Source organism: Cibotium barometz, chromosome 9, assembly GCF_041138505.1.
Source record: "Cibotium barometz isolate CiBa-2024 chromosome 9, ASM4113850v1, whole genome shotgun sequence".
NCBI classification, from domain to species: domain Eukaryota; kingdom Viridiplantae; phylum Streptophyta; class Polypodiopsida; order Cyatheales; family Cibotiaceae; genus Cibotium; species Cibotium barometz.
This window is the reverse complement of record NC_141054.1, coordinates 58,465,039-58,484,008: the sequence shown is the minus strand read 5'-3', so window position 1 is coordinate 58,484,008 and position 18,970 is coordinate 58,465,039. Positions and strand designations below refer to the sequence as shown.

The 18,970-nt window shown below is 39.7% G+C and overlaps 2 protein-coding genes across 2 annotated transcripts; one reads left to right on the top strand and one right to left on the bottom strand.

Annotated features, from left to right (window-relative positions):
* The first annotated feature begins 263 nt into the window (after positions 1-263).
* LOC147635765 (uncharacterized) lies at positions 264-3,455 on the top strand. The gene is made up of 3 exons (XM_086802314.1): positions 264-701; positions 802-2,963; positions 3,039-3,455. Exons 2-3 carry the CDS (start codon positions 1,935-1,937, stop codon positions 3,453-3,455), a joined length of 1,446 nt encoding a protein of 481 aa, XP_086658440.1. The 5' UTR covers positions 264-701; positions 802-1,934.
* Positions 3,456-4,110: 655 nt separating this feature from the next.
* On the bottom strand, positions 4,111-8,864 carry LOC147635764 (uncharacterized). Its single transcript, XM_086802313.1, has 6 exons — positions 8,059-8,864; positions 7,275-7,973; positions 7,209-7,225; positions 6,260-6,810; positions 5,963-6,187; positions 4,111-4,125 (listed from the first exon to the last, which is right to left on the bottom strand). Exons 1-6 carry the CDS (start codon positions 8,688-8,690, stop codon positions 4,111-4,113), a joined length of 2,139 nt encoding a protein of 712 aa, XP_086658439.1. The 5' UTR covers positions 8,691-8,864.
* Between the last annotated feature and the right edge of the window lie 10,106 nt (positions 8,865-18,970).

The following is an 18,970-nucleotide window of genomic DNA, read 5'->3' as shown; positions in this document are numbered from 1 at the left end:
CACCTAATGCAATCTCTCATTAGCTTTCTTTTGAGGAAAGCTCTTTGCTACCAGCTACTCAGAGGAAGCTCTGTTATCAGCCCTTCTCTCTCTCTCTAGAGGAAGCTCTGTTATCAGACTCTCTCTCTCTCTCTCTCTCTCTCTCTCTCTCTCTCTCTCTCTGCATGCAGGCACCTAATGCAATCTCTCATTTGCTTTCTTTTGAAGGTTTAGCTTTCTGTGTGTGTGTGCATGTGTGTGTGTGTGTGTGTATTGTGTGTGTGTGTATGGATTTGCAGCAAACTTCTTTGAAGCTTTAGCTAGCTCTCTCTCTCTCTGTCTCTGAGCAGGTATTTGCTTTTTTGCCATATTCTTAACATTCACTTTCTTTTCATTTGGGCCATCTATGGCTCTTCAGTGTGTACGCAGGCCATCATCCACTATCGAGTCCATGGCTATTTCCACAGTACAGGATGATGAAGGTTATTGGATTCCTACCGTTTTTAAGCGGTTCATGTGGATAACAATGCAGCCCAGTTTGAGGGGTGCACACAAGGTTCCTCGAAGGCACATGGCTTCCACAAGCCATCACTGGAAAGGAAGGATCTTAGAATTCAAAGTTTGCAACAAGGATGGAAAGCGGCTTGCAAAGGTGCAACATGTTTACACCTCAAGCCAAATACATCTTGAAGATGAGAACTCACCACGGTTCCCAACTAACTGTAAGTTTCAGTCCTTGTTTAATGTTTCTTTGCTTTGGAGAAATGCTTGCATGAAGACTATGTGAATATCAAGAACTCCAATGTATTCTATTGTATGCAGATGTTTTTCCTTCAACATGTGTGGAATGGCAGCCTCTAGAATGTTTTACAGGGACCTTCGAAGCATGTCATGTTGATCTAGGTAGGCTTATGTATGCTGGGGAAACAAGTTCCGAACTTGCAAATAGAGGAGTATTTTTCATTGCTGCAACATATGTTGTGCCACAGAGGGGAAGGTTTGGAGCACTTGAGCCAATTTCTCCTCCTGCACTAAATAGCCCGGAATGGCCCATTCCAGACCCCACTACAATGGAGAGCTTTCAGCGCAGGATTTTCCATGACATTCAGTCAAGCCTAAAGGCTGCATATGGATCCCACAGGATAAGTGTATCTCTTTTCATGCCTTTACATGTGTTTATTGCTATTTTCAAAGCAGGCAAGTTCCATCGCACCCCAACAATGTGGATAAGCAAAGATGGGGCCTTTGAAGCTCTAGATACATTTCTAAAAGGCGACTGGACCACCAAGGTGGTAGAACATAAGGGCGATGTAATAAAGTGCTCAGCGGTAATGTCAATGGTAAGATGCAGGTATCAGATAGGCAAGCAAAATCTAACTATGGTGTACCCTATTAGAAGGTGGAAATGCTCGCATGGTGAATGGGAGGCTTTGGACTCTGATCTCTATGCTAGGGAGGAGGTAGAACTTCATATTGAAGTTCACCCAGGAGAGGAGCATACAGTGGTAGTTAATGATGATTGGAATTTTGCTCAGTTGAGAGATCGTATTGTCATGTCCTTTAATGTAAGGAACCAATTCAAGTTTGTTGTTTCTAATCGACCCATGCGTCAAAGGTCAGAGAAACATACACTCTGTGTGTCATTGGAGCCCCCTAGGGCCCTTAGCTTGAAAGACTGTTAAGTTGCAGACTTAGGTAACATTTTGAGTGATTTTGGGCGATAATTTGTAGCGGTGTACTTCTGAATACAAAATTATTGATTGCACCATAGTCCCAATGTCCTCTGTATTTCACTGCAACTTGGATTTTAATTTTGTTAAATTTAAAATTTTTAAGTATGTTCTATAAATTTATTAAACTTTATAGTGGAATGCTTTATAAGAATAGGTTTTGCTCTATAAAGCTCATTTCATTCTTAAGATCTTGCAGTTTCTATTTCCCTTCAATATCCCGCCATGGCTTCAAGCTCTAACTCGCTACGCGCAAAACTTGAGAAAATTGGGCTCTCAGCAGGTGCAGGTGAGAACATCGCCATTTTTGAGGGGGTGATCGATATGCAAAAAACTATAGACCTTCATGCAGAGGCTTTTCAAGAGCAGGTCCAGTACATGAATGATGTAGTGGCACAATATGTCGTGCAATTGCCTGAATCCACCACTAAATGGGTTCCAGTGGACTTAATCAGGCATCTGTACCATGGTGACAAGTCGTTCCGATTCAGGCTCAACCGATTTTTGAAAGGGCTTACATCTAGCAATTATAGGGTCGAAGATGATGACACCGTTTATGAATTGCAGGTTGGTAATGTAGGCACCACCTTCCTTTCATGGGATATGACGTTAGCACTGTTTTTGCAAGAAGCCAGGGATACAGAAAAAAAGAAGGGAAAGGCAGTGAAAAAGGAAGTAGCTCTTGTGAAGGAATCCAAAGGCGAGGTGGAAGAGGTTTTCTCAGAAGAAGCTGAAGCGTCCATGGCCTTGGTGCTTCTCCAACAAGGGTCAACTGAGGATGAAGAGCCTCATCGTGACCTCGAAGGGGATGAAATTGTGGAAGAGATCCCTGAGTTGGATGTAACCACTTTGAATCCCATCATCATGGATAACAAGGAATTTCTTTTCCTTGATGACATTTGTAAATCCTTGGGGTTAAGGGAGGATGAGGCCTTAAGCATATTAGCAATTGGGTCTGGTTTCTGCAAAGAAGACACACTTGAGCAACAGCCTGCAGGTGTACAGATTGATTTTGATGACCATGATCTTACCAAAGCGCTAGCATTCCAAGGTTATGATACAGAACGTACAATTGAGGCAACTGTTTCCAATGCTCTTGTTGCTATAGAAAATGTAGCAGCAGAGTATGAAAGTGTCCCTCAAGAAGCATTTCAACCACATAAGCGCTTGCATGTAGATACATCAGTTGAGCAGCGTGGAAGCAGTATAGACATATGCAACCCACGCATTAGCCAATGTGATGATGACATTGAGGTGGGTTTAAATCAAAGTTGTGCCTTCATATTTATAAGTGAGTTATTACTAACACCTGATTTTTTTCTCTTGTAGAAAGCTTATATTTTTGACAAGTTTGCTGCACGTGGAGGTGGAGTTCGTGTGCAATCCGATGGACGAGACACCTCCCTGATTCATTACCTTCCTAGCCTCTCTCCATCATTTATTCGAGTAATCCATTTAGAGTACTCTGAGGAGGCACAAGCAGAGCTCATCAAGTGTAAAGCTCTAAGTGGGGTTCTCACCGAAGATGGGCTAGCAAATAATGCAAACAAATGTATACTTATTAGCAGGGAGGCAGCCATGTACACATTTGCAGGCAACTACACCGGCCACGTGCTAAGCCACTGTGCCACTTCAATCTCCAAAGGTGTAACCAATCCTATTATTATAGCTAATAGCCTAGGTGAGAAAACCACACAGAGTGACGAAGCTAAAGAAGCTCTCAGAAATCTTCTCAGGAACTTGTAATTTTCTTTCTACGAAATCAATACAAAATGTATACTTTTTTAATTGTAATGTTTCTAAGAAGTCTGAACCATTTCTCTTGTTTATTTGATGTGTCAGCACTATGCCCTCTAAACTTTTGGCAGGCATGTGAATGTGTAAGAAATTTCATTGATAATGATCAAATATTTGTTCTTTGAATGTCACTTAACATCCAGCCGAAATCTGGCAGTACAAAATCTGAACAATTTTTAAAAAATCAAAATTTTTTATGTTTTTTGATATTTGTAAGCATATTTTTCATCAAAAAAGTGCACATACTCTTGGATAGAGTCAAAAAATTAAAAAAAAATGGCTGTGCGCTATGGCGCGAATTTCAGCCTTTCAAAATGCAGGGCAGGCTTAAATTCGCGCCGTAGCGCACAGCCCATTTTTTGATCATTTTTTCACAAAAAAATGCATTGTGTGCACTTTATTTTGATGATTACTCTGCCTAGAACCATAAAAAAAAAGAAAACTGTTGCTTTTATAAAAAATGTTCTATCTAATGCCAGACTTCACCAGGTGATTTTGAGCACCAAATAACTTTTTTTTTGTCCCTGAGCTTTTCTAAGGCCTTATTGAGCTTTAAGCCTTTTTTTCGGACCGAAAATAAATTCAATATAATTTTGTTTCTGCACTATGTAAGGATCCTCTGTTCAGTGCCAACAACAATGCCACGTAAAACAAGATAATGTTTCACAATCACCTTATCAGTAATATAAATTTTGTTCCTGTTTAACTAAGGCTCTTAATACATGATCAACAGTTTCTCTCATTCAAACAACAGTACAAGAAATGAAATGTCTGCTTTTATAACAGTTGAAACAAATGAATACGTTGGTTAACGAGTCATTGACAATATCTTGTAGATTCAAAAAAATGTATTACAATGTCGAGATTACAAAAGGCACAAAGGCCGCCGCCTAAAAGATTAATCCTATCCTATAAAGCCTTCCTTATGGAGCGCTTTATCCTGACGTAAACGTAGTGCAAGTGCCATGTCAACAGGCTTTAGGGTCACCCTTTTGGCGTGAGCATGGCACAGCACCGAATCTTGAAACAGAAAGACCAAAATTGTTTCTGACGCCTCTTGGAGGGCCTCCAGTGCCGTACTCTGTACCCGAGTGACCCTGTCACTGTACTTGTCGATGACTTCTTTTACAACTCTTGCAAAGGGGGCCTTCGCCATGATGGGGTCTGTGCTCTTTTGGTACTTTCTGATTTCTCGCAGAGCCACGGTCCCTGGTTTCCATCCTCTCTTCTTGTTGGCTACGGGGGGTGGTGGTGGATGCGACCTATCTTCCCATGGTTGTCTATCATTTCTAAATTTTTTTCGTCTTTCTTGCTCGGCTGGATCTAGATTTAGTCTTCTCTTACTTGCTTCTGCCTTCTTCTTTTCTTGTTCTTGTTTTAATCTGCGTGCTTCTTGAATTCTTTGTTCCCGTCTTTCCCTCTCCCTTTGCACCTCCTGCTCCAGTCTTTCCCTCTCCCTTTGCTCCTCCTGCTCCAGTCTTTCCCTCTCCCTTTGCTCCTCTACTTGTCGTCGATCCTCATCTTCCATCTCCACCTCTTGCTGCCTGTTTGCACGTTCCTTCTTTCTCTTGACACGAATCTTTATTCTTTGTTTTTTAGGTGGAGACGGGGGCTGACGCCTCTCAAGTTCCTCATGTAGTGTTTGTGCTAAGAGCCTATCCTGCTCTTCACGATGGCTTATTTCCTCTGCTTCATAGAAGTCAGCAGCCTGTTGAAACTGCTCTTGCTCAATACACAGAAGTGCTTCCTGGTCTTCCTCAAATGCGACCCTTAGCTCCTCTTGTAGCTGCTGAGGGAATAGGGCTTGCTGTTGCTCTCTTCTTCTATGCTCCTCCTCATCAATCTGGCGTTGTTGCTCTTCCAGCACACGCTCCTGCTGCTCAGCCTCTTAGAGAGGTCGGGGGAATGGTGTACGCGTGGCTCTAAATGAGCCGGTGTCTCCAGGCTGCTTGGAGACATCCTCAATATTGTCCAGTCCTGAGAACACATCCGGCTGTACATCTTCCTGTCTGGTCTCTACCTCTCTGTCCATGCTTGTATGCTTCTTTTTGATACGTTTTTGCACTTGTTGAAATGCCTGTGCCGCGGCTACTGCGTGTATTAAGTTGTGTGCACCAGACGGTACGTTTGGGTTCTCAGTTTTGCGCGCAGTGTGCTTAGTTCTAGCCATCCATTGACTTACACGACTGAATGAACGTGAAAATGTAATTTTAAAACTCACTTTCACAGGTTTATATAGTTTTTGAAAAATAACTTATTAATAAAAAAAATCTCGACATTAATAAAAAAAGCTCTAACTTAAAAAAGGTTACAATTTTCTAATATGGAACCCATTTTCGACCCATACGCCTCCGCGCAGCGAACCACTCACGCATCCCATGCACGGCACTTGATGCTCGCCATGCAATTGCTCGTTGCAGATTGACATTTTTTACAACCCTTCGTAGTAATGACACCTGCCCTTTTGGTTTCTGTCGACGTCGACCTCCCAAATTGCGATAAAACCAATTAAACATCTCATGCAAGGCATTACTTTTTTCCTTACCACCTCCACCATGTCGCGTGTTCTTAAAGTATGCTGCCTTAGCTTGATAATGAGAGCGCTCCATTCCTTGGGTGCTCCAAATTGCCATTGGACCATATTCGTCGAGAAAAAACTGTGCGTGGGCAAATATAATGTGCTGCAACAAAGATCATATCAGAATTTTACTATTTGGCAATTAATATCAGTAAATAGATAGAAAGGTAAATACCATATAGTGGGTGATATGTGTTTCTCCCCATGCATCAACCATTTGCTGAGTAAATGTATGTATTGCAGTCTTCAAGTTTGCAATCTCCTCGGCAACAAGTGGAGCCTTTTCTAGCAATTGAATCATTTTGTCAAGTGACTCCCACAGCCTTGCCCGCTTGAGACCAAGCTCTGCATTATTCCCACGATAAGTGGTGCATTCACAAATGGCCTTCCATAATTCATATTTTGTGTGACTATTGTACCCCTCGTAATTTGAGAGAAGGTGTCTTGCTTTGGACCCACCCATGCATATTTTGTTTGGATTATCCTGACCCGGTCCTGACTTTTTAGTATCCTTAGTCAGCTTTACAGCACCACCATGAAGCCCCACACTTGAAAGGACATCTTCCAGCTTACTGATGCATTCGTTGCGAAGATGTTCAGGCTCCATATTCCATGCATAATTGATATGTAACTTCAGTAATTTGTCCATTATGCGTAACCTAGCATGAAGCGTGCAAATATGAACACGGGAAAGTGGAATCTCTAATATAGGGCTCCATGAGATATCTTCTTGATCACGATTAGGCAGACAATTGGTATTACAATTCATGATGCCATTAACCCATTGCATAGGTTTCTTTGGATCTTTGTTTTGCGTTGCACTCATTGAAGTTGGTTGTACATTTTTCTTGCCCTTTGCATGAGATTTGGTAGTCTTGGTGGCTGCAACCTTGCCTGAAGCTTTGCCGCGATCAATATACTCTGATTTTGAATGGCAGCAATAAATACATGGAAAAAAAGTATTTGCTCCTAGCTTGCATCCCAGCATACACTTCAATGTCTTTAAATCACCTGCCATGTGCCACTCAACTGTAAATGTTCCTGCATCTTCCACATGCAAAGTTTCTCCTTTTGATTGCAATGATATGACATTTGGGATGCCTGTTCGGGTAAGGTACCATCGCAATGTATCATTTGTCTCCTGTGGAAGCTCAAATGTTGCCAACCACCATATATTCTTTTCTGATTGCACTCCATAGTAATCTTTTCCCTGAGATTGACTTCCCTTGTTGGAATTTGAGGCTTGTGCACTACAGTCAAGAAGATTATCATCCTGTTCCAGATTTCCTTTCATAGCCCTGTTCATAAGTGTTAGGCTGACTCTTTCTAATTTTCGTCCTTTTACAATTTGACACTCATCAAGCTTTAACACAAACACAGCCTGACCTTGGCACTCCTCAATGCTTAGACCATAATAAGAAATCATAGCTCTTTGAAGGGTCCTTAAATCAATAAAGACATTGTTGTACTTGTTGTATTCAAATACCTTTGTAGTACATACAGGCAGAGCATCCTCCACATGACGGTAGCCACCTAACATGGTCGCAATTTCTGAGTTTGCACTTTTTCTTGCCATGGTTACACTGTATGGAGTTGGTAGCATGGGTCGAAGAAAACCTTTTGCACGATGACCTAGTGTAAACACCCTGTAGATGGCTTCATATCCCTTCCTACTGACACCAGCACTATCACATGCATCCATAATCTGTATGGGGCTTACCATATTTTGCAGCTCTCCAGAAATTCTGTTTCGGATTTGCTTAGATATTTTGCATGTGGGATCTTCTAGCAGCTTATATATGTCTGATAACTTAACAACATGTTTCAATATGCCTGCTCTACATTCCTCAGCACCACCTTCATATCCCATCATATCCCCAGCAATATCTCTACATGGAACATAAATACAAAATAACATCAATATGTTTCACAAAACAGAAAGGCCTGCAAAACAATGGCAAGAATAGAAGTTACCTTGTTGCTCGTACACGTCGTTTTCTTGCTCCACTTAGGATTGCCAAGGTTTCTAGGGACTGACGCTTTCTTTTCCGTTGTCGAAAGCCTACTGGAAGCTTCTTCAGGCTTGCAAGATGTCGTTGCTTGTTTCGTGCATCCTGTTTGGCTGCATTCACCTTGTCCCGTTCATTATCAAAGGCCTGCTTAAGCAAAAAGTTGTTCTGCTGGAGCTCCTGATTCTGAGTTTTCAAGTTGTTCACCACTTCTTCAAGCCTATCAATGTCCTTCTTGTGTTGCTTCTGCAACTCAAGCCATAAGCCTCGGAAATGCAGTCTTGAATGCGATTCCTGAGCTGCAACAAAAGAAAGCCTCCTACAGTAGCCAAATAGACCATTAGCTCCATCACCTACATAACTAAGAAATGTAGTGATATTAACAAAATGAGGTGGAGCATTGGTGAGCGGGTCAATAGGGTATATGAATCCATTCGTCCAGAGGTCAATACATTTTCGCCCTTGTGATCGAAGAGTACCCAATGGCACATCGGTCACACCACTTGATTTTGTGCTGCGGATTGTAGCATACTCAGCAGCCAAATCTACATGTAACCTGAACTTTGGGGCTCTGTTAGATATATCTTCAAGTGGCATTTTCTTTAGGGTTAGGCAATGCTGAAAAGACCTTCTAGTAGAACACAATGCAAGAGTGAGGATAGGGTATTCTGAGGAGAGTGCAATGAAGTTTTGCTGTAAAAAATATTAGAAGGTCATAGATCTTCTGATTAGGTAATAGGAGAAAGGACAAGGAAGATGGCAAGAGGCATAGAAAATGGTAGATTGAGGTTTTGCAGCATAATGCAGTAGAGAGAGAAAGAGAGAGAGATGTAGATTGCAGACAGAAGTAGGGGATATGTATGGTAAACAATGCAAGAATGGAAAATGGTAAGCTTTGAAGCTATGGAGGTTGACAGAGGGATTTTCTGCACTTCAATGGGGGAAAGACATGAGAGAGAGAGAGAGAGAGAGAGAGAGAGAGAGCAGAAAATGATAAAAAGATGAGGCATGGAGGATGAGAGAGTGTGAGATATCTGCATTTGGAAGTTCAGAGGTTATGGAAGCTTACTAATCAGAGATGCAGAGCCATGGCACACCCAAATGTGAGAAAGGGGAAGAGAGAGAGTGGTAGAGAAACGAGGGCGTCTTAGAGAGAGAATGTAGAGAGAGAAAGTGGGGGGGGAGCTAAACGTGGAGGGAAGAGAGGAGGGAAGGCTTTCCAGCCATTTTGAATTTGGGGAAACCAAAAAGTTACCCCCATTTTAGCTCAAGCAAATATATATTTGAAAAAATAGAAATTCAAATAATGAATGCATAAAGATCCCCTTGTCAGGCCTAGTCAAAGTATGCTTAGAGTCCTTAAGCAAAAGTACTTAAAAACATAATATGGCAGCTTAAAGGGCCCCCATAGACCTCAACCTTCCCCTAATGTTGGGTGCTACCGGCATGCACTAGGAGCTTCCAATGCATGTCGGGTGGTACCTAGGCACCTAGGCATGCCGGTAGCTTCCAATGCATGTTGGTAGCTCCCAATGCATACCAAGTTCTACCGGAATGCACTAGGAGCTTCCAATGCATGCCGGGTGCTACCTAGGCATGACAGTAGCTTCCAATGTATGCTGGTAGCCTAGGCATGTTAGTAGCTTCCAATGCATGCCGATAGCACCCAGATGCTACTGGCATGCACTAGGAGCTTCTTTCCTAGGCATGTTGGTAGCTTCCAATGCATGGCGGGTATTAGTATCATGCACCGGTAGCTCCTAATGCATGTTAGGTAGTTTCGAATGCATGATGCTGGTAGCTTCGAGTGCATGTCACGTACTACCTGCATATGCACTAGTAGCTTCAAATACATGTGGGGTGCTATCTAGGCATGTCGGTAGCTTTGAAGGCATGCTGGTAGCTACTGACATGCACTGATAGCTCCTAGTACATGCAGGTAGCACCCAGCATGCATTGGAAGCTACCGATATGCATTTGAAGAAGCAACCTGACATGCATTAGGAGATACCGGTGCATGTCGGTAGCTAGGAGCTTCCAATGCATACCAGGTGCTATCTAGGCATGCCGATAGCTTCCAAGGCATGCCGATAGCTATCGACATGCACTAGTAGCTCTTACTGCATGCCGGGTGCTATTGGCATGCACTAGGAGCTCCAAATACATGACAGGTGCTACCTAGGCATGTCGGTAGCTTCCAAGGTATGGTGGGTACTATCGACATGCACCAGTAGCTCCAAATGTATGTCAGGTGCTACCAGCATGTACTAGGAGCTTCCAATGCATACCGGGTGCTACCTAGGCATGCCGGTAGCTTCCAAGGCATGATGGTAGCTAAAGACATGCATCGGTATCTCCTAATGCATTCCGGGTGCTACTGGCATGCACTAGGAGCTTCCAATGCATGCCAGGTGCTCCCTAGGGATGCGAGTAGCTCCCAAGGCATGCCAAGTGCTATTAGCATGCACTAGGAGCTTCCAATGCATGCCAAGTGCCACCTAGGCATGTCGATAGCTTGCAATGCATGCCAGTAGCTCCCAATGCATGCTGGGTGCTACCGACATGCACCAGGAGCTTCCAATGCATGTCAAGTGCTACCTAGGCATGCCGATAGATTCCAATGTATTGTTGAGATTCAATCTTGATGTCAACTTATGCCAGTTGCACTATGTGCTGGCATGTTAGGTAGCAACATATGTGAGACATAAATGACCGCGTCGAGCTGGTCATAGTGTGTGGACATTAGCTAGGGTTAGTAGTGTGTGGACACAACACATGTAGTGTGTTGTAGATTATGGATTATGGCTTTATGCATTGTGTGAGAAGGGAGATGGCTTCCCTCTATGGTTAGGGTTTGATAATACATTAGGGTTTGCTCCTGTGTGTGTGTCTCCTCTCCCTCTACCTATTTTTCATCATAGTATCAGAGCCTGGTGCTCTCTATTAGGGTTTATGAGTGAGTGAGAGGAGGGAGAAGAAGCTGTGAAGAAAAGTTGTGAAGCTTGCCATTGGAGCTGTGAAGCTTGGAGCACACCAATTTTCATCAAATCTGAGAGCTTGGCCTATCGGGTAAGGACTACTAAACATCCTTGAGCAGATTGCAGGTGCAAAAACACAAACAACACCATATTTGAGTTGGCCAAAGCAAAGAAAAATTCTGTTTTGCAAGCTCTCCATTGAAGCTTGAGTGTGGTGAATGTATGAGGCAAATGGTTACCAATCTGACAAAGAATCATGTGTCTCGCAAATGGGAATGTATTGGCAACTCATGTGCAAGCCCTACATTGAATTTGGAGCAAGTTTGATGCATATTAGTGAGTGGAAATTCACTGTTTTGAAGCCCTCACAAAAATAGAGAAGAGGGGTCCATTGTTGATGCAATTAGAGCCGTTTTTTTTGCAAAAACCATCACATTGATGGATTGGGTACATACCTAGGAGTGTTGGGGACTCACATCTATCATCAATTATCACAACAAACCACTTAATCCTCCCCTACAGCAAGCGGCGTAGGCTGAAGGGATAGCCTCAAACTGTATCTTATCTTTTAATAAAAGAAGGTTACCTTAAATAACAACATAAAATCAATGTTCATTTATTTGTATGTCTATAGTTTAAAGTAGCGGACTGTCTTCCTATGCAAGATGAATATGATTTTGCATTACAACGAGGTTTGGAAGCTCTCTTTGAAAGGGTTCAAAATGAAGGATGGATTGTTACTTCTAGAGAACATGCTTGGCAATCATGGCAAGTAAGTACATTCCTACAATGGGGTTTGGAAGCTCTCTTTGAAAGGGTGCAAGATGAAGGATGTATTGTTACTTCTAGAGAACATGCTTGGCAATCATGGCAAGTAAGTAGTTTTATTGTGTTTTAGGATCATGTTACTACAAACCGTGTTACTACAAACGATGGTGCAAATGTGCAAGCAAGAAGTAATGGAAATGTGAGAGAAGAGTGTGGAGCTATAAGGGACAATAATAATCGAAATGCATGAGATGTGGACCTCTCAATGTAGCCCCTAACTCCATAGATTTTTATTATGCTTTAAGTAGAGCGTCTCTCAAATTCTCTAAGAAGTGCTTGGTGTCTTAGGCAACACTTCTTCTTCTTTGTCTTCATTATCAAAGGAGTTGGTTGGTGCAAGACTTGCACTTAAGCCCCTAATTGGTATAGTTGTTGGCTTGGAAAAATTGGTGTCTCTATTTCAAAAGAATTAGTATTATACTCTTGACTAGGACTATGTCTCAATCATCACAAGACTATGCTACCATGGACGTAGGATAGCTAACAAGTGCATCTAGTTTTCCTTCTCTTTAGGGTCAATAATGAAGCTACAAAAGCAAGCTTCATCTTTCGAATCAAATCTTTTTCCACTTTGTCCCACTAAAGTGGTGCATATATATTAAGTCTAAGCAAGTTGTCATATGATCCCATGTCATTGATAGGCATTTTGGTGACCTCTTTATACTTATGGTGTTTTTTTGAAATTTTGGTTCCTTACTCAAAACACTCCCCTCATGTCATTCCTCTTTAACATGCTCTAACTGTATTGTAACAAGGATTCTCTATAGGAATAAGGAAATTGGTCTCATCGGTCCTTCTATTTCTAGCTAGGTTTGATGTACCAAATCTTGCATGCCGTTGTTCAACCTCAAGATTTTCTCTCTTAGGTTAGACTAAAACGTAACATGGAAAACAATGACAACATCATTGGAAAAGAAGAAATAGTTGATTTTATAGAACCACCTATTCTTCCACATGAGCATGAAAAGATTCTTGAATATTGAGAAAAGAAAACTAGATAGTCTATGTTTAAAGAATGTTTAGTAAAGTGGAAAGATAGACCAGAAGAAGGATCAACTTGGGAAAGAGTGGCTACACTAAAGAAAAGGTTTCCTAAGTTTGTTTTTGAGGATGAAAACTTTTCTTTCGAGAGAGGAAATGTTATGAGATTAACAATGAAACACTACAAGGAAACACTAAAAGGTAAGACTAGGAAAGACTATTTATATGTAAAAGATTTGCATATAAATAAGGTTCAATAGATTTCAAATAGGAAATACCTAAGAAATGGTTAATAGCCATTAAAGTTAAAGTAAAAAGGGAAGTAAATGGTGCACAATGGAAGCCCAAGGGACATAGATGAGGGTGCCTCCTTCTAGGGGTAGTTGAAGAGGAATTGTTGAATGAAAAGGCAACGTTTAGCCAAGTAAAAGGTCAAGGGGATGAAGTTGAAAGGTCATGCACCTCTTAGGCCTATATAACCATGAGTTTAGGGTCTATTTGGTGGATTAGTGAGAAGGTAAAGGCAAGATTGGTTGTTACCAAGAGTTATGCATAGATTTATGGCATTGACTATGAGAAGACATTTATCTTGGTTTGCGAGATGAGAATGGAAAATATTAGAGCTATCATTTTGCTATGGCTATAGTGAAGGGTTAGTCTTTACATCAGATGGATATGAAGAATTCTTTCTCGCATGGTGATTTGCAAAAAGAAGTATACATGATGTAGCCACCCGATAATGAGAGTGATGCACACCTAGATTTTGTGAGTAGGTTGCAAAAAACCTTGTATGGCTTGAAGCAGGAACCTAGAGCATAGTCAAATAAGATTAGGGAGTATCTTCTTACCATTGGATTTCAGATATCTGATGCAGGTGTTTCACTTTATGTAAAAAATATAGATAGAGGGATCATGCTATTAGTCATTTATGTGGATGACTTGATTATCACCGGTGATTAGTGATGCTGACATACATGACTTGATTATCATTGGTGAGAGTGATGGTGACATCATACAGGAGACTTCTGATTATCACTGGTGATAATGATGCTCACATACATGATGTCAGGAGACTTTTGAAGCAAAAGTTTGAGATGAAGGATTTGTGTGAGCTACAATATTTGTTGGGAATAGAGGTGGTCAGATCACCTCTCATGGGATTTTTTTATTATAGAGTAAATATGACTTGGACATGTCCAAGTATGGTATGACATGCTGTAAGAATATTTTAGTGCCATTGGAGTAGAACACAATATTTTAGTACCATTGGAGTAGAACACAAAGCTTTAGTACCATTGGAGTAGAACACAAAGCTTTAGTACCATTGGAGTAGAACACAATATTTTAGTACCATTGGAGAACACAATATTTTAGAGCCATTGGAGTAGAACACAAAGCTTTATGTAGATACAAGTGAGCTCTTAGGGGGCCCCACTATGTACAGGCATATAGTGGGTACCATAATCTTATAACCATTACCAGGTTAGACTTAAGCTATGCTTTAGCAGTTATGAGTTAGTTTATGCAGGCCTCTACCAAGAAGCCACACTTAAATGTGACTAGATAAATTCTTAGATACATAAAGTCCACAATTCATTATGGACATTTCTATGAGATTGACACAAAGATCTATGAGCTAAATGGGTACCCATGGGTGATTGGGTTGATTGTGTCACAAATAGGAGATCTACCCCAGTGGATTTATGTTTTCTTTTGTGAGTGCTGCTATATGAGTTCGAGCAACAAGAAAAAACCGACATAGGCAGAGTACAGGGGCACTACTTATATGGTAGCTTGTGAGGTATCTTGGTTTTAAAAGCTACTTGATGATATGGATAAGCATGTGGATAGGGTTGTTGTTCATTTATTATGAACACATTAGTAGGATGTGTTCATTTATTATGAACACATTAGTAGGATGTACCTAGCTAAAAACCCAATATATCCTCGGAGGTCGACTATGTAAACACTACCTAAAGCATATGTGTTCAAGGGGTATTTAAAAATACCCTTATTAATAAACTTTTGTATATTAAATATACCCCTAATATATGGATTTTGGTAATAAAACTAACCCTTATGTATGGAAATTTTCACTTTTTGGTAATAAAACTAACCCTTATGTATGGAAATTTTCACTTTTTCAATTAAAAAACCCCTTATGTTTGTAAATATTTTGTAAGTCCATCTGAGAAAAAACCCCTTTTGTTGTGCTATCTTACATATTCTTTAGTGGACCCCCGGGAATATATCATGCTAGGATGAACATTTGAGGTGCATTATTACTTTGTGAGGGAGACGATTCTAGCAGCAGGTGATGTAGATCTGGTATATGTCAGTACAGAGGATAATGTAGCTGACATCTTCATGAAGGCACTTGGCATAGAGAAGCTCCATAAGTTTAGAAGCTTACTTTGAGTGTAGAGTGTGGAGTTGAGCTCAAGGGGGAGTGTTGACATATCAAGCTTAAATAATAATGCAAACATTGTTTATCCTCCTAGTGGGTAATAGCTTCTGCCCTTATGTCACTACCACGATTAGTGAGATTATGGTTGATATGTCGCGTGCCAGAGGATGACATGCTATGTGATAGCCACTTTGGAGTACTAGAGTTATGGCATAGTTATAGAGCTAACTCATACAGTCAAGTTCACACTATGGACCAACCATTGTATGTTATAGTAGGAGAGTACTTTCGCTTATAGTATGTACTCTTATCTCTTAAGTTTATGGTCGTAGAGAAGATAAGATAGAATACAATTCAACCATCCATCTCTCTCTCTTGTATCTTTCTCTCTCTTATTTTTGTGTGTGTTTTCTCATAAGGAACTCAAGCCCTCCCTCTCCCCTGCATTCACCTTATAGAGGCTAGTTAGCACGTTAGAGGTCTACACGGTGGGTGGTTGCAAGATCAGGGTGCCCACTTTTGTCCACTCAGGCACCCTGAAAACAGTAAAAAAACAGGCATTTGTTTACCTTTAGTGGCTAATCTCTCCTAGTAAATGAAGGAATTTCGTTTGAAGTTCTTTTGTTGAAACATCATATTCAAAGTTGGAAATATAGTTGCATAATTTGATTAAGCATTAGATAGTCAAAAGTCCTCATTTTCTTAGGTACAAAGTCAATGTATACACCCTGTCCCAGATTTAAACTGATTCCATAAAATGCTAATATCTTTTACATATAAACTCATATGAGATTCCCACTTTGTACCTTAGATCTTCACATAATATGGAGCTTAACTTGATTTTTTGAGAAAATTTTAAGATATTTATCTATTTTCTTTAAATATTTTAAGGTCTTTAAAGTGTTATAATACACGCCACATTTTGTACCCACAATAGCTACCACTTAAAATCCTCAATCTTGTAGATCAAAAGAGTGGGTAGATACTGAGACATTAGTAGAATGTGGTGGTTAGTAAAAATTGCAAATCCAATGGTTGGATTTTTAATGATCTCTTTTTCAAAGTTCTTCCAGACTGTCAGAAGGCCTGCAGATATTAATAATCTAATTAGTAAAATTACATTTTTGATGTGAATCATCTAAAACCTATAGGGACTAGTGTACTTGTAATGGTGCATCTATGGAAAAATAAATTGGATCACTCTAAGTATGGAAAGATCATTTGTTATCATTTCATCATATTTTTTTATTAATTTTGATTAATTAGACTAATTTATATTAATTTAAGTTATATTGAGTTAATTTAAGGGCAAGTGTATTTTCTATTATTTGCTTGATCTCGTTTCAAGTAACTTGCCCCCCAAAATTTGCTCTCCAAGCATTATCCTAGTCCAGCATAAACTGGATAAAACTAGACACCCTGATCTTGCAACAACCCACGTTGACTACCTAGACTCAATCATGAGAATCCCACCCATAAGTGAATATTATTTGAGATAATCAAGAATAAGGATATAGAACAATTAACTACCCTAATGAAAATAGTAATCGAGATTATATAGACCCTGGGAGATTAATGGCCCAAAGGCGAATGGCATAAGGAGAGTTCCTCTTGCTTTTTTTAGATGTTAAGTCCCCCACAGAGTGGCCAAATGCCTCATGAAGATGAATCCATAAGTGATAAAAACAAATCCACCACCCTTGGATAGATGGTATATCAGATGTGGCATAGATGACTGCTTGCATAAGCCTACTACTCCATATGTAGTGCTCACTATGATGGTGTAATTGATTGTGTGTTTGTGTGTGTGTGTGTGTGTGTTGGTTTGACCACTTCTACCCTATTTGTAATGATCTGCATGTGACTTTCCCTTTACCGATGAACTTTGAAGGTGTACTAGCTGCTGTGAAGGAAAAGTTCTATAAAAAAACACATGTAAATCATTCCTAGATGTGTTGAATTTATGTTGCACACTATGGTGTTCTCATTACTCCGGCCTTGGCTTTCTTGTGTGCCTGTTCCTTGAAATGTGTCACTCGATTTTTTCCCCACTCGAAAAGTTCCACTCGGAGAACGGGAGGATATGTGCTACATTTTCTTTACTCTCTATTTAAGAATTATCTTTTTTAATCAAGTAATTCCAAACTACTTGATAGATAGGGTCATTAGCACATTTTCCTTTTAAGTGAGCCAGCAACTCACTTTCTAGTTGAGTAAAACTCAACTCATTTATCATGGGTTCTTGACTTAGAGCATTTTCCATGATATGAAATTTTCCTTTCTATATCTAATTTAAAAATAAAACTCTTGTAGGATTTCATCCTATCTAGCCTTCCTACCTGTTAACTTGTTTTTGAGTATTTAACCATTTTAAAACTTTCATGGTAGACAAAACTTCAAAATTGGCACCATATAAATAATGACGCCATTTTTAAAGAGCATGCACAATTGCAAAATGGTTCTTTTCAATGAGTTGAATAGTCACTTTGAGCTTTGTCCAACTTTTTACTTTCAAATGCAATTGGCCTTCCCTTCTATAATAATACTGCTCCTGCACCAAATTACTCGCATCCATTTCCAATACAAATGGTTCATTTGGATCCACTATTTGTAAAATAGGAGCAGCAGCTATTGCTAATTTCAATTTTTCAAAAACTATTTTGTTGATCAGAGCCCAACTAATTTTTTTTCCTTTTCCTTTAAGGTAATTCATCATGGAAGAGCTATCTTAGCATAATTCCTTATAAACTTTTGATAGAACCCAGCAAGTCCCTAAAAAGGTTTGTAATTCATCTAAATTGGATGGGGCCTTCCATCTCAATATATCTTCAACTTTATCAGGATCCATACAGATCTCTTGCTCAGACACTATGTGTCCACCAAGATATTGCAAATCTTTTTTGAAGAAGTCACATTTATATTTTTTAGCAAATAATTTATTTTTCCTCAATAATTAAAATAGTTTTCTAAGGTGCTCAATATGTTCTTGTTAATTTTGACTAAAGACTCTTATATCATCAATAAAAACCACCACCAATTTTCCTAAATAAGGATGAAGTATAGTGTTCATCATGGTTATAAAAGTAGCATTAGTTAAACCAAAAGGCATTACTAAAAACTCATAGTGTCCAAAAGTAGCATTAGTTAAACCAAAAGGCATTACTAAAAACTCATAGTATCCAAAAGATGTTCTAAATGTTGTTTTAGTACATCATCAATTCTAATTCTTACTTGATAATATCCTAACCTTAAATCTATCTTGCTAAAATACTTATCATCTTTAAGTTGATCAAACAACTCATCCATCTTGGGAATAGGAAATTTATTTTTTATTGTGATTGCATTCAATCCACAATAATCTATCGATCCATCTTTTTTCTTCACCAATAATATTGGTGAAACCCAAGAAGACTTACTTGGCCTAATAAAACCTTGTTCTAAATATTCAGCCAATTGTTTTTCAGCTTCTTGTCTTTCATTCAAAGTTACTCTATAATGTGGCTTACTAATTGACTTTCAATCCTTTAAAACTTCTATGGGATGATTTATCCCTCTATCTGGAGGTAAACCTTTTGGCAATGTTTTAAAAAAAAACATCTTTAAATTCTTCTAATAAATTATTCAATAAGAATAATTAACTACTTCACAAATATTTGAATCAAGCTTTTCATAATGGTTTTTCA